General features: G+C 46.6%; 1 protein-coding gene across 4 annotated transcripts in view; it reads right to left on the minus strand.

Moving 5' to 3' along the window:
• Window positions 1-16,388, minus strand: part of WDR25 (WD repeat domain 25) — a 150,696-nt gene that overhangs the window by 40,724 nt on the left and 93,584 nt on the right. For all 4 annotated transcript variants that reach the window (XM_003902270.4, XM_009212257.2, XM_003902271.4 and 1 more), the window contains exon 4: window positions 5,368-5,498. In XM_003902270.4, the coding sequence (XP_003902319.1) occupies window positions 5,368-5,498 (131 nt within the window). The remainder of the gene's footprint in view (window positions 1-5,367; window positions 5,499-16,388) is intronic.

A 16,388-nucleotide genomic window follows, 5' to 3' on the forward strand; every position in this document is an offset into this window, starting at 1 on the left:
AAATTTGCTGTATATGCTTTCTTAACAAATCTGATTCATGTTACAAAAGGAGAATTTCTTTTTATTTTTATCCTAACTTTTGGTTCAAAATACATAGTCATCTTAAAGTGAACTTGAAGGTGGCTACCTTGGAACATTCCCCACACTGCTAGAGGGCCCAGTACAGCTGAGTCCGTGTCTTGGGCTTCTCTTGCAATTCTACAGCTTCCATTCTGTGCTGGGCACAGAGCCACAGCACCGCAAAGCTGGAAATGCAAGAAATTCATAACTCTGTTATCCACCAAACACTGGAGAGCAGAGGAGCTCAGCCTTAGTGGAGAACTACAGTGCCTCGATGGCCACACCATATCTCATCTAACACAGGGTCTCCCAAGTCCTCCTGCCTCTGTCCACACTTCTGGAATGACTCACTACAGTTGAATTCCAGCTAGCCTTCATATCCCATTTGTCAGAGGGGCCATGCCTTCTATGTAGATCCCAGGGTGGCCACTGCCCCTGAGGTTGTGGGCAGGTGATGCAGGTCTCTATCACAATGACAGTGGCGGCTGACCCCATCAGCTCACTCCAGGTTATCTGAACACCTCCTCTGGTCCAGGCCCTGTTGGGGATGCCAGGCACAGAGGTGACTCAGGCTCCCACACCAGGCGGCTGTAAATAAACACCTGTGGATAAAAGCACCGACAGATCAAAAGTGATCACTGTCCCTGAGATAGGTCACAGATGGTACAGGCTAATTGAAGATAAGGTTCAAATGAGAGAAGCAAGGGACTTCTAAGTTCAGAGGCCCTTTGGTCCTTAGCTTCTCAAAATGTTGTCCATATACTATCCTCCCCTTAATTTCCTGGGAGCTTGTTAGAAATGCAGGGTCTCATCCCAACCTGGACCTGCTGAAACAGAACCTGCATCCTAACAAAAGCCCAGGTGCTCTCCTACACGTGTGAGTTTGAGAAACCCTACTTTGGAGGTGCCACTTCATGATACCAATTAAAAAACTGTGGATCAGAGAGGCTTTTGCTTAAGGAATGTGCCCGAAATCACCCAGCCAAGCGAGTAACAGAGGGAGGACGTGAGCCCAGGTCTCCTGCAGCTCAGGCCAATGGCACTAGAGGCTCAGGGGGCTTCTGCAGAAATTGACCCTCATACTGTAAAGGTCAGACCACAGGCGTCCTGGGTTCCAGACCACACCCATGTTCAAGCAGACTGCCGGGAGGAGAGGGGTCAGAGGATGCTGCAGCAGCAGCAGGAAGCCAGCTTCGAGTAAATACACACAGCTGGCTTGTGCAGAACACGTCCTGCCGGCCTCTGGAGATGAAGTCAGGCACATTGCAGTGACAAGATGTGCTACAAACATCAAACCCGAGGTGGAGAGATCACCCGAGATCAGCCAAGAAGAGGAGACAGGGAGTCAAATAGCCCATTTGCTGTAATGAATTGGGCTAGACTACAAAAGTCCAGAATCTTAACACTTATCTCTTGGCTACGTTTAAGGAATCATAAAACCTCATGACTGGAAACTAACTAAAAAGTTATATGTTCCAACTACTCACCGTGCCCTAAGATCCCAGGGAGAGGTTGTCTGGCCTCATTCCCCTCAGTTCTGCTGGCAGAAACCTACTCCTTACCTTCACAATGTAGGCTTGCTTTGACCCAGAAATTTTCATCCTGAGATTCAAGCTTAAGGAAATAAATCCCAAATGTGGAAAAAGCTATATGCACAAAGATGTTTCTTACAGTGGAATGTGTAATAAACTCAACCTTGATAGTTTGTTTAGAGATTGTAACGAGAGAGAAACAACTTATATACCCTTGACTGAAGGAACAGTTCCCACCTAGAAAACACATTCTCTGAGCACCTGGTTTCTGCAAGGAACACAGAATGGGGCAAGACACCCACCTTGTCAGCCAGCTCAGGAGGATTAGTCCTGACAATCAACAGGGTGACAGATGTCAGAATCACATCTCTCTATGCCAAGGTCAGCCAGATCTTAAACATCTTTAGTTTTGTGGGCTATGTGGTCTCTGTTGCAACGACTCCACTCTGCTACTATAGTATAAAAGCAGCCACGGATGATACATAAATAAATGAGTGTGGCTGTTTCGTAAACCTTTATTTACAAAACTGGCAGCAAGCTGGACTAGCCTCGGGCTATAGTTTGCTAACGGCTGATCTCTATATTCACATCTATTAATTTTAAATGGCAAGAGTTTTTGAAATACCCTACATGTCTAACACAGGGAAATGGTTTAATATGTTAAAGCATTCAACTGATTCATTTGATCCACAGATACTTACTGAGTTCCTGCCTAGGCCAGACATTGTTCTGAGTCCTGCGGAGACTCGAGGCAGTGAGTCAGGGACACCCTGAGACAAAGGAATATGACTGAAGACCTTATGAGAGTATGCTGTAACAAAGAATATCCTTCTAATACCACAGGAAAAGCAAAATACAAAATTGTGTATAAAAATAAGACCAAATAGTGCTTTTATAATTTTTTTTAAAACCACAAGGGAAAAAAAAAAACAGAAAGAAGAATATCAAAATGTTGCTAATGTTTACCTTTGGCTGCTTGGACTACCCCTCCTCTCTTTACCTGAATTTTCCAATGTTGTCATATGATTACATATTACTTTTACAACAAAACATTCCTTCCCCACTGTATTTAAAAGGGAAGGCCTGTCTTGGTTTAAGCTAAGGTCTGTGTCCCTCCTACTTCCACCTGCGGTTCCCACCGCAGTCCCTGAAGGCAGCTGGAAAAAGTCAAGCTGCTTGCTTCTGGATGTTCACATACACGCCCAGGCTGAGCCAGAAGGTTCAGCACCTGGGACAGCGCCACAGGAGCCCACAGGGATGAGAAGGGAGCAGCCCCAGGCGGGAGCCCCTGGAGGGCAAGGGCTGTGCCTCCTCCCTGGTCCTCCTGCTGAGTTCATTTGAGACACATGGGCAACACCTGTCAAAGCAGGAAAGAGTGTTGTCCCCTGAGCCCAACTGATGCAAATGGAACGAGCCCCGTGACCCGGCGGGGGAGGATTGTTGGTAGAAAGGAAGTAAAAACAAATACTGCACAGATCCCTTAGCCACATTACTATCTTGGGAGAGACTCGCAAACATGCCAACACCAGTCACAGCAACATCTGCTTCTAATTGCTTCTCCCCCAGCATTTTCAGAGCTCGTCAGCTGGCATCTGCCCTAGGAAAAAATCCAGTATTTTTAACAAATGCTTAAATCAGATGGCGTCCTTGGTGAGTAATTTCTTACGTGTTTGGTCTTTGAGGCTAAAAACAGTAAGCGTACCCATAAGGGACGTGGTTGTCAGGAGTGGCTGGGTGCTCAGGAGGTCCCACTTCAAATGGTATGACTAAGAGTTTCCAGTTCACAAGGCACGTTCAAATGTTTTCTTTCACTTGTCATGTATTTGTATCCTAAATATAAAGTGTTTTGGCGGGTTTTTTTAAAAATGCCACTGTGTCCACTTCTTTATGGGTAATTTCCTCTCTTTTCCCAATATTTTTATAAGAAAGTTCCTTTGTAAAAGAAAAATGTGTGATTTTTTTTAAAGACTACATCTATCTATGCTCCCACTTGTGAGTACTTCAAGCAAGATCTCATGTACAGACAAAACTTCCCATTCTCTGTCAAGAAAAGTCTCTGCATTTAGGCTCTCCTCAAAAAACCCACAGCCCCTTCCAACTGCCTGTCGGGAAAGGGTCTTCCTGTGCCAGCCAGTCTGAAGCAGGAAGGCAAATTTGGAATCTAGGCCTTGAGGGCTCTGTCTCACCCTCCTCCCTCTGGAACACATGGACAGCCTCTACTCAGGACAGACCTGCTTGGACGCTGCACCTATCTAGGACCAAGGCAGGAGATGTTCACAAACCTCCTGTGGCTCCCCACTGTTGAGACCAAGACACACAGCGTTGGAAAACTCTCTGCCCAGGCCACCTCGCTGTGTGAAGCCCACGCCCAGCCAAGTCCCCACAGGCATCCTGTGTTCCCACCTCCTGTATCTGCACTCTCTGCATGACTCTCTTCCTCTGTCATTTACTCATTCAGTCAATCATGATTCACACAGTGCCTACTATGTGCCAGGCACTGTTTTAGAAGCCAGATGTCAGCAGCAAACAAAACTCTCTGCCTTCAAAGAGCTTACATTCTAGAGGAGGGAAATAGGCAAATGAATGAACACATAAAATCCGTAATACGTCAGGTGATGGTAAATGCTATGGAGAGAAATGAGATAGCAGAGGGGACTAGCAGATGCTAGTGGGTTGTGGGCAGGGGGCACCTCATGGAGAGGTAACATGTGAGCAGAGCCCCACGACAGGGGGCAGCAAGCCTCTACCTAGGAAACAGGCAGAAGAGCCTTCCAGGCAGAGGGAGTGGCAAGTGCAAAGGCCCTGAGGCAGGAATGTGCTGGTATGTTCAGGGAAGGCAAGGAGCCTAGTGGGGCTGGCACTAATGGCACCCAGGCCAGGGAGGTACATTTGGGCCTTGTGGATCATCAGAGACATTGGCTTTTACTGCAAGATCAGAGCCTGGAGGATTCTGATGAGAGGAGTGACATGTCTGAGTCACACTGTAACAGACCAGTGTAGTGGCTGTGTTGAGAACAGCCTGCAAGGAGCAAGGGGGAAAGTGAGAGATCAGATGGGAAACTCCTGCAACCATCCCAGTGAGAGACAATAGCAGAGCTACAAGAGCTGATGTGGGGAAAAGTGTCCAAGTTTTGGAGAATTTGCTAATGGTTTGCATATGGGGATATGATGCAAAGAGCAGAGACAGTGCTGATTCTGATGTTTTTGGCCTGAACAACTAGGGTGGAGCTGCCATCTAGTAAGTGGTGATGGTAAAAGGCTCAGCAGGTTGTAGTAAAGGATGGGTATGGAAATCACAACCAGCCTTTAAGACCCAGGAACAGTGGCTCCTCTAAGAAGCCTTCCCACAGCAAGCTAAAAGCACTTACCTCCTCCCTTCCTCTCTCACAAGCATGCATACAAGTGCACACACACACACATACACACACACACAAACCAATTCTCTGTACCAAAGTTATCTGTATCCACACATTATTCCCTTGAGTAACCTAGCAGATTCATTTTATATCATCTGGAAGCATCTGTGCACAGTAGGTGTTCAACAAATATTTTTAGTAATATGCTGCATAAAATTGCACCTATGATATTTTAAGTCTGACAACTCAAGAATGTTCTTTCAAAACATCTAAAAATTATGCTTAGCACTGATTAAATATTAAGTGGTAATTATTCCACCTCAAGGGCCCTATATATAGATGCTGACCTGCCCCCAATTATTCAAATTGTCGAAGCAAGCTCTCCTGTGGAAAGACCAAGTTAGGAAGATGGCTATTACCTTGCCAGTCCTTATATCCCAAGCTTTCATTTCAGAGCTGAAGCCTCCACATAAAAAAATGTTGTGGTCTTTTGGATGGAATTTCAAGGTAGTGATTCTAAAGTCACTTCGACCACTAAATAGTTGGGTTCCTACAACATAAAAAGAGAAGAGAGGGTTAGAAAACTTAGGTCACAAAACAAATATCTTAAAATTAAGATGCCATCTGGTATGGGGCCCATAGCAAACACAGCTTCCCTGGGCCCAATGTGGCCCAACGGAGACTTTCTGGAAATATGACAGTGGCAGCAGCAAGATTTGCCCTTATTCTCTGATTCTCTGGCCAGCCCACCCTTGACTAGCTGAACATCCCCTCCGCCTGGGCTGAGCTTAGATGGGTGGATCAATGAGTGCACCTTTCATATTTGCTGTCAGCATGACATGCATTAGCTCATATAAACCACACAACGACCCTATGCCCACTTCACAACCAAAAACCAAGCCCAGGGAGGTCATGGAACATTTCCAAGGCTCCACGGTTAACACAGTAGATTATTTACCTGGGAGTCTAGAAACCAAAAACAGGACTGCTCTAAGGTGATACTTTTCAGGATCAGCCACCTTATAATAATGGATGAATGGTCTGCTATGGAGCATGGCAGGTGGGATGGCCTGAGACGCTGGGCGATAAATGAGAGTGGCCATCATAGTGGCCCAAGCACAGATTGGACAGAGTGGTGTGGGCCATTGGGGGTCTCACTGGCTCTACAGGACATGAGGCAGTCCTTGTCCTTTATAAATACATCATAAACTGTTGTCAAGCATTTATGTGCATTATGGTAAGTGTCTGTGTGTGTACATATATACACATATGGTGTGGAAAATGTCTTTTTTATCACTATGATCTTTTAGAGGTAAGCTATATAAACTTCGAAAACATCAATCATTTGGAGCAGGTCAAAGCTGGTCCTCCTTCCACTACCCAGTGCAGCCCCTGTGTCCCAGAGCACTGGCTGTCATTCTTGTCTGTCCACACCTCATCCATCTGAAACTACATCAAGAAGGCAGACCGGCCTTGGCAGGGTGTTCTCACCATGGGAGTCTCTGGGTGCCACCCCGTATATGCCCCCCACAGGCAGGGCTCACACACCAGGCAGAGCACCTGCCACACGCCACCCAGTCAGAAACGTGGAGCAGGCTTCGCTCAGAGGTGCCATGAGGGCTCTCACAGCACAGGAGGAAGAACCTTGACTGCCTTGTACCCATAGAAACTCCCCCATGGGACTGAGCAGTAGGCTACTTAGGGACACGGGAAGCTGGTGGCGAAGAAGACCATGAAGACACCGAGGTCTCAAGCATCATTTCCACTCACAGGAACCCAGGAAACAGCACTTGCTCATTCAATTCAGAAAGCACAAAAGCTTGCCCAGCTTTGTGTTCTGTGACCCCCACACATTAGTGAAGGCCTCTGCCAGCTCACCAGGTGTGGAAATGAAAGTCATCAATCAGTACTCACGACAGTCACAGCGGGAGGCTTTCACAGACCCAATCTGCCTAGATCCATGGTCTCCAAACTATTATAGTTTGACGGTACACCCCATCCATGAAAAACCTAAGGCACACATCACCAATATATAGATATTTGTTTTAAGTTGTATAATGTGCTTCTGTACCAACATATTATAAACATTATTAAAATATCAAAAATAGAACACTTTAAAGGATGATACAAGGATAAAATAGTCAATATTTTAAAATATATTTTAATATACCCTTATATGTGCCTATGCCAGGGACTCAGAGCAGCAATGTGGCAGCACAGAAGCCCCAGGACACTCACTTCAGCCAAGTGGCTGGGGGTCATCTGAAGACTGTCAGAAGGGACCACCATCACATCCCCTAGACAGAAAAGGACGACATGGATGCCACTGCAGTCCCCATACCATCAAGAAGGCCCAGGGCTGCCAGACTCTTTCTCCCCACAGGGAATACTGCACTTATTGCTGAGAACATTCAGTGGCCGGCTTCTTGCTCACTTGGCATTCACTGCCAACCCTTAAATCCAAAAGGAAACATAAACTCTATCTGCCTGGAGAAAAAAATGTCCCTTGTTTTTGGACCATAGCATATAACCATATGCTTAATTTCAGAAATGACAGTGAATTATCCATATGTTTTTTCAAAAGTGCAGTGATACAGTCTTGCCAACAATGGGGAAGAAAGATGAGAGAAAACGTGAAAGCTGAATTGCTAAAAGATGATGATCGAACTTTTTCTGCTAAAACAAACAAAAAATCTGAATGTTATTTTTCCTCAACCCCCTAAAGACATTGAAAATCTGTCTTTTTAAGTATTTCCATTTAGAAGATAAGCTGTAGTTTATACATTTTTCCTATTTTTACTTACAATAACTAGGCCCTTACTGCTTTTCTTTGTTAAAAGGGTTCAAAACTACAAGATTTTTAAATTTTTTAGTAAGTTTCTAGATACCTAGTGAAAACACTAAGGTAGAAATCTTGCTAACTAAGAAGTTCTCAAATAAGACTTTGTTTCAGAGATTAGGACCATAGCCATCATTATCTTCATTATGTGGCACAATGTTGGAAGCAGGAGATGGTATAGTTGAGGAGTTCAGAGCCACGCAGACCCAGATCCCATCCTAGCTCTGTCGCTTCCAGCGGAGGGGCCTTGCACTGCTGTGTCTCACACTCTTACACATGTAAGGTTGTCATGACAGCTAAATGTAACATGGTGCATGAAGCCTTCCACAGAGCATGGCAAACAGCAATCCACAAAAGGGAGCTATTAGAGTTTACAAAATTAAACCCCAAATTATTGAATTCATCATTGGTTCAATTACAAACTAAAACCAAGGGATACAGGTTTGTTTTTTGGTTTGTTTGTTTGTTTTTGGTTTTTTTTTAGATGGAGTCTCGCTCTGTTGCTCCGGCTGGAGTGCAGTGGTGTGATCTCGGCTCACTGCAAGCTCTGCCTTCCAGGTTCACGCCATTCTCCTGCCTCAGCCTCCCAAGGAGCTGGGACTACAGGTGCCTGCTACCACACCCAGCTAATTTTTTTATATTTTCAGTACAGATGGGTTTCACCGTGTTAGCCAGGATGGTCTCAATCTCCTGACCTCGTGATCCGCCCGCCTCGGCCTCCCAAAGTGCTGGGATTTCAGGCATGAGCCACCACGCCCGGCTGGGATACAGGTTTTTAAATAGCAATAACCTCCAGAGATTAATGCTTTTGGGCTTTTCCCATGAGGCTTTGAAAATACAACGCCCTGGGCTGCCCTTTACATGTGTTAAAGAGATATGGGTAAAGTCTGGAAAATATTCATCAGTGAAATATCTTGAACATGAACACTAGCCATGCCAGAGGAGAAGGTCTTAACTTGTCAGACAGGCTCTTCCTCTCTACCTTTTCATAAATCAAGGAGCTTGTTTATCATATCCTCTCCCGGGCAATGTTACTTTCAGCGCAATGGTTAGCTGTTACATAACCTTTAACCTTAAGACCATCTTGCTTGTTTACCTGTTTGTTATAGAAAATTCTGTTTATTCACTGTATCCTTATTATAGGAAACTGAGTTTTAAAATGTTTAATCCACTGGCACTGACTTTATTGATCTCATTATAATGAGCTCAACCAGTATAAAAACTGTTTGGATCTTCTTGGAGCTAGGAAAAATCACTTATTTTCTCCTTGAATCGATAATGATACAAATAAAAAAATTGTTAAAGCAAAAACATGTTTAAAACACAATGCAGAAATTCCATTTGTTCTGCTAACTCTATGACCGGTGCTTCCATCCCCATATGACTGTGATAAGGCACCTGGGAACTCTGGAATGGTGGCTCCCCCAAGCTGCCCCTCTTCCTTTCTCAGGTGGAGACATCAAGCTCCCCAAGGTGGCCACCCATGTGGCCGGGGCAGCACCACCTGTCCACCCTAACATCTATGCTTGGAATCCTATCATCATGCAGGGCTCCAGGCCCATGAGGGCCCTCCTCTTCCATTCAGCATGAATGACTCCCAGTCTAGTTCCTGGCACATAATAGGTATTTGATCCAGGTCACATGAAACCCAAGTATGGGTCTCCAGGAGAGAAAAGAGAAGCTCATGTCCCCCTCTCCAGGGAGCTCAGAGGCAGACCTGGCAAAGCAATTCACAGTCAAGGAGGGGGAACGACATTTATCAGGAGCCTGTTACCTCCAGGCCTGTCTGGAGCTTGCATGCATCACACAGCAACCTGGGTGGTAGGTGTAATTAACCCATCTCTCACAGCCAGGGAAACGGAAGCTCAGCGAGGTGAGAGACTTGCCCAGAGCCACATGAGTCAGCCACGCTGAGACAGAGACTGGCCCCGTCTAATCTCAAGGCCAGGTCTCGGCACCCTACCTTGCATCCCCGCCAGTTATTCGTGACCTTTCCTTCTCCTAGTGCTTTGTTCACATCCACAGACTCATGAACACGTAGGAAAAATGTTGACAAGGGAAAGCTTATGCTGTTGGCTTGTGGTAATTGAGCTTGTGTTCCCAGGCAGTAGGCATATGACTCATTTCGCTAAAATCAATATCGTTACACTCATCCTCTGGGAAGTATTCAGCCAGCTGTAAATTTCACCATCCTGACTCAAAGTTAACGAGAAAAGAAGCTTACTAACTTTCAAAGCAAACTCTGTGCATCAGAAACAGAGGCCATCTTGGCAATCTGGGCAAAGGCCTGGGAAGGGTCTGGCCTGAGAGCCAGCTGGGCCTGCATCTGAACATTCCCTATCAGCTGTGGCCCTGCATCAGCCAGCAATCCTCTCCAGCCCTGGTATCCTCATCTGTAGACTCAGGATCACAAAAGGTGGTTGTGAGAATTAGAAATAATGTATGTAGGAGATCTAAGCCCCAGACAAATGATAGGGCCCAATAAACAGTAGCTGTAGCACTGCAATAATAGTAATAACAGAAGAAATAGTAGTAGTTGCAGTCATTTTTTAAAATTTGTCTTTCTTTTTTCCATTATACTTTAACCAAGTTGGAAAATTTGTCTTCTAATGATGTACTTACACCTGCTCTTTCCTTCCCATTCTTTTTTGTTTCATTTTAAATTAGTTTTAATTGATAAATAATAATTATATATATATATAGGTGGTACAATGTGATGTTTTGATCTGTATATACATTATAGAAAGATTCAGTCAAGCTAATTAACATATCTATCACCTCACTAATTTATTTTTTTGTGGAGAGGATGTTAAAAGTCTATTATTTTAGGATGTTAAAAGTCTATTAGCAGTTATGAAATACACATTATTAACTGTGGTCATCATGCAGTACAGTAGATCATTAAAACTTATTCCTTCAGTCAAACTGAAACTTTATACCCTTTCATCAACATCTCCACTTACCCTATCCACCCCTACCCCCAAGTCCCTGGTAACACCGTTGTACTCAACGCTTCTAGGAAATCAACTTTTTTAGATTCCACTTGTAAGTGAGATTTGTCTTTCTGTGCCTTTGCTTATCCCACTTATTGTAATGTCTTCCAGGTTCACCCATATTGTCAAAAATGACAGAACACTCTTCTTTTTTAAGGCTGTAGAGTATTCCATTGTGAATATTCACCACATTTTCTTCATCCACTCATCTGCTGATAGACACCGAGGTGGCTTCCATATCTTGGCTACTGTGAACAGTGCTGCAATGAACATGGGGGTGCAGAGATCCCTTCCACACACCAATTTCAATTCCTTTGGAGATACACCCAGAAATGGGATTGCAGGATCATACGGTAATTCTATTTTTAGTTTTTTGAAGAACCTCCATACTATTTTCCAAAATAGCCATATTCATTTACATCATACAAGGATTCCCTTTTCTCCACATCCTCAACAACACTTGCTATCATTTGTCTTTTTGAAAATAGCCATTCCAACAGGTTTAAGGTGATATCTCATTGTGGTTTTAATTTGCATTTCCCCGATGATTACAGATGTCGAGCATTTTTTCATGTACCTGTTGGCCATTCATATCTTTTCCTTTGAGAAAAGTCTGTTCAGATCCTTTGCTCATTTTAAAAATCAGGTTATTTGGCTTCTTGCTGTTGAGTTGTTTAAGTTCCTCATGTATTTTCCATATTAGCCCCTCATCAGATGTATGATTTGCACACTTTCTCTCCCAGTCCATGGGCTGTCTCTTCACTCTGTTAACTGTTTCCTTTGCTGTGCAGAAGTTTTTTAGTTTAATGTAATTCTATTTGCCTATATTTGCTTTTGCTGCCTGTGCTTTAAGTCCTATCCGAAAAATCATTGCCCAGACCAATGTCAGTCACTGCTTTTAATTCTCTGGACAAGACCAAATGTTCAAAAATTTAAAAAATAATAAGAGTTCTAAACTTGCAAACAAGGTGTATCCCAGTGCTTTACTAGTAAGTTGGTTTTTTGAAACTCAGAACTCGCCATTCCAATAGCAAACATGCCATAACCACGTTTGGGCTCCAGAGTCAGTCAATAATGGCAGCCTTACCTGACAAGGGCACCAAACTGTGATGCAGCTGCAACCAAACACACACACGTCAGACATCACCACTGCGCACTCACAGTCATGAACAAAACAAGAATTTGGATTAGAAACCATCTTTTCCTTGTCTAGGGGGCTGGCGTGAGCTGTGTTTGTGGAGATGTGAAGGATCTCTAGGCACTTTCCCAAGTGGCAGTTAAGGGCTGGCATGGTGTTGTAATGAAGTTTAATAACATTTGATTTAATATCCGTAACTAGGGTCAGCTTCTCACTCCAAAGAAGTAAGGAAAGAGAAAGAGAAAACAAGATTCAGACAGAGGAGAAGCACTTTCAGAGTGAGAAAGGAAGGATATTTGTGGGAACAGAGACTGGCCTTGGAAAATAGACCCACTCACAAGTGGGCAAGAAAGTAGGCGGCTGCTCACTGGACAAGGAGGCACTTGAAGGGTGGCAGCCAGGGAACCCTCATCTGCTCAGACCTCGCTAGTCTGTGGAGCCCCTCTGAGCCTTCACTTCTGGATCAGTGGCAACAATCCCTAGGACTCAAGGAGCATGTACATATAAGTATCAGATGCTTTGTAAATGTGCCCACAAGCTTCCTTCTACTTCCTCTGGGTCTGTGGGTGCCTGAGGGATACCTAATCAAGTCCTCCTGAGCTATGCTAGGGAAACTCCAGCCACAGTGCCAGAAAGCCAAAAAACCGAGAAGCCCAGGTCCCTCTGCGGCACTTCTTCCAAGGACCCGCAGGAGCCAGCACCACCTCAAAGGCTTAGCACAACAAGAAGCCTCCTTCTCTGGCCCTTTCTCCAAAGCCCAGGAGCTCTTGGGGCTCTTTGCCATGGATTTCATTTGGACACTTCTCACCCTTCCCATGCCAAGTGGTCTGAAGTCGTCAGGGCTAGCATTTATCCCACTGGAGCATTGCCATCCATCGCTGGAGAGGCATCTTTCCTTCATGGACCACTTAATTACAGGGATCAGTCCCCCTCAGTCTGGGGCACTCCTTCTCCCCAGAGGCCACAGGTTATCTTCGGCAGGTGGCCAGCTGCTGCCCAACAGGCTCCCCAGAAGTCAGGTTAAGTTGGGTTCCCCGTTGTTTCCCTGTTTGCTCACAGCAGGGAAACAGATGTGGGGAGAGCATGCCACACCATGCCTCAACAGCAGGAGCTCTACTAGTCACAGGCCAGCACTGGATCCCAGCTCTGTCACCTCTGGCTGGGAGGCCTCAAGAAAGTCACTGACCACTCTAAGCCTCAGTTTCTGGGTCCATGAAATGGGGATAAAAACACTCCTCTCACAGGCTAGTGGGGAGACTAAACGTGTCACATAAGCAAAGCGTCTACCATCCACTCACTCATTTCAGCTCCACACAGGCCAGGCAGCGTGTTGGAATCCAGGGCACACAGCCCAGGGCCCAGCCCACAGCAAGGGTTCGATAACCTGTCAGTCTCTTTTTCCTTGTAGCATTTCTGTGATGGAAGCACCCGGTCATAGATTGAAAACAAGGGAGAGACCAGAAGACACCTCTTGGAAACAAGGAGAAATGGTCATTTATGAGCCCAGTCCCAGTTGGCTGCTCACTTCCACACACCATGACTCCCACCAAAAGACACTGGGACCCCAGGGCAGGACGAGCCAGTCAGAAGCTGGGGACAGCAGAGCTGTAGGCAATGGCACCTGAAGGAAGAGGGCCATAGGCCTTCTGTAGTGATGAGTGCCTGGGGCTCTGGAGAGGGTCAGGCTGGGCAGGCTGGGGGTCTGCATACTCACTCGAGAGCCCTAATAAAGGGCGTGTGTTGTTCCATCACCAGGAGGAAGGGAAATGTGGAGGAGATGCTGGGAGAACCCATGATGGCCCAAAGCCTCCTCCCAGTCTGCCCCCAAGACCCATGCATGGGACCAAGGGCACATCTGTAAGCTCACTGAGGGGACGAGCAGGGGCTTCTGGATGATGATCAAAAAGTGGCCCCATGTGGGGAAATGGCCCGCCAACAAGGACCGTCTGGACAACTTAGCAGAACAAGGGCCCCATGGGCTGTGACAGAGGAGGAGAGGAGCTCCTTGCTGAGGACCTACCATGCGCCAGGCATTCTGCAAAGTGCCCTAAATGTGTTATCACAGCTGCTTCCTTCAACAGCCCCAGCACCAGGTGGTGTGGTAGAAACAGGTGAAGAGGCCTGGCTCAGGGAGGCAGAAGAGCCAACACCTCTACCCTGTCCATGTGCCCTCTTGCACATGCTGCCTCCAGGATCTGGGAGGTAGAACCAGGTGACACTGCACAGATGGCTCAGATGAGCCAGCACATATCAGGAGAGCTGGCCCATGCACAGGAAGGAGGACAGGGTTCCCTGCCCAGCCAGGGCCCCAGGGCTCCAGGAAGAGGAATCTCCTTTGCAGCCAACAAAGGTAAAGGACAGAGGCCCTGTACGCCTCTACAGCTGCATCCTCGAGGGTCAGGCTGGGACACCTGCCTCAGGGCCTGGAGTCTGCAATAAACATGACAGGACCACTTAGAACTGAGCAAGCTCTACGGGGGATTCTGAGGAGACTGGCTGAGCTGGCGTGTGGCACAGCTGACTCATAAGACAGGCGACACTCAGGGCCCTGGTGGAGTCAGCCAGCGTTCCCTGAGGCCACCTCAACCTAAGGTGCCACAGACGTTTTGTTAGGAAGATTACAGACTGAAACAAGAGCACCAAAAATAATTGCAAGCAGGTTTTATTTAAGTGTTGATTCATGGTTGTTCTATAAGCCAACAGCCTGTCAGAACTATAAATTAATGAGATAAAATGTTGCTGGCCCTCCATATTTCAGGCCGGGTATTGACATTTTAGAATCCACAGATTTTTAACTGTATTGATTGAGGACACCAGGATAAATGGCCTTGGCGCCAAATTCCCATTAACGACAATGGGCACCGGGTGACTAATTCCCAAAGCGCTGCGGTGAGAACGCCCTGCACTGCTTTCTCCTGGCAGGGAGTTCTAATTAGATTGAAATGAAAAAGCCAAATCACCAAGGGCGGAAAAAGGCAGATCCAGTAAAAAGGGAGATCAGACTCAGCGAAGAGAAAGGACAAGGTAAGTCCAAGCGGGACGAAAGCCACAGGGGCTGCAGAGCCCACCCCAGTGGCTAAAGAGAGCACTTACCAAAACCCGGGCTGGAGGTGGGATGTGCACAGATGAGGTAGGAGACATAGGGGGAGACACAGGTGGAGCCCTGGCAGTCCCTGATGGGCTTCACTGCCCAGGTAGGAGGACCTGGCAAGGACCAACTCAGCTCATCTTACCCACACAGGCACTGAGCAGCTGCTCCAAGCCAGCCCTGGCCAGAGGATAGAGACACAAAGAGCACCAGGACAGGACTCCATCCTCATGGAGCTCCCATGCTAGCCAGGGAGAGGGACATGGAAACCAACCGCCCTCAGCAGAAGAGGCCCTGTCTGAGTGTGGGGAGCTTACCCAAGGGTGAGGTCCAAACCCCTCAACCATTCTTTCGCAGGGACCCACCATACTCTCCACTGTGGCCTCAGCACCAAGTCCTACATGCAGTGGGTGCACAGTAAGTAACTGCAGAGTGAATGAAACTGGGCCTTCAACAGATGAACCCAGTGGTGAGCGCCATTCCTAGCAGAGGGATGGAGTGAAGAAGTCCTCAATCACCTCCCCCACTGGATGGTAATGCCCTGGGGGCAGGGCCATGCTTTTCTTTACCCACAACACACCATAGCTAGAGGGGCACATTGGGCCTGGGGCCAGACAAGCTGTTCTCCGAACGCAGTCTCGGCAAGGCATTCTACCTCCCACTCCAACTCTCCACCAGGGGCTATAGGTCACCCAGGACCAGCGGGAGCTACCAAGGAGGTCTACTCAAAGCACAGATCGAGCCCTGACTCACTCTTGCCTGCTTCAAATTCAGCAATGGCCTCCGCCTGCCACCTGCTATGGCGGTCCCTGACTTGTCAGGCAGGAGGACCCTCTTTGAATGTCTAAAAATTTCAGAACCCCCTGTCAAGACACATCCACACATACCCACCCACACACACAATTGCATGCATTTGTTTAACATCTGTTGATTGAGAGAATAATGCTTAAGGGCCACTATGAACCCATCAATGCCATCAAATGAATTTGATTTGAGTAACCCAACGGTGTGAGTGAGTGAGCTTGTCACTCTGTGAGCAGTGTGCTACCCACATGTGCTCATGTGACCCACAGGCTGGGGTTTCCCCTCCTGCACTCCTCAGACTCATCTCCTCCAGTCCCAGGACCCCATATTACATCCTGCTTTGGTTTCCATGCATACTACATGGAACCCTGTTCCTGTGACGACCCTGTCCTTGTTCCATCTGCAAGAACCTACTTTCCTCCTCATCAACCATACCTCCTCCATCCTAAATCTCTGTCCACCTAATATGTGGCTCAGCTCAGGTTTCACTTCCTTCAGGAAGTCTTCCTTGATTTTCCAAGCTAGATGTTCTTGTAGTTCCTGTGTCTTTCTCCATCACTGCAATTTGGGATTGACTG

Source organism: Papio anubis, chromosome 7 (assembly GCF_008728515.1).
Source record: "Papio anubis isolate 15944 chromosome 7, Panubis1.0, whole genome shotgun sequence".
Lineage (NCBI taxonomy): Eukaryota > Metazoa > Chordata > Mammalia > Primates > Cercopithecidae > Papio > Papio anubis.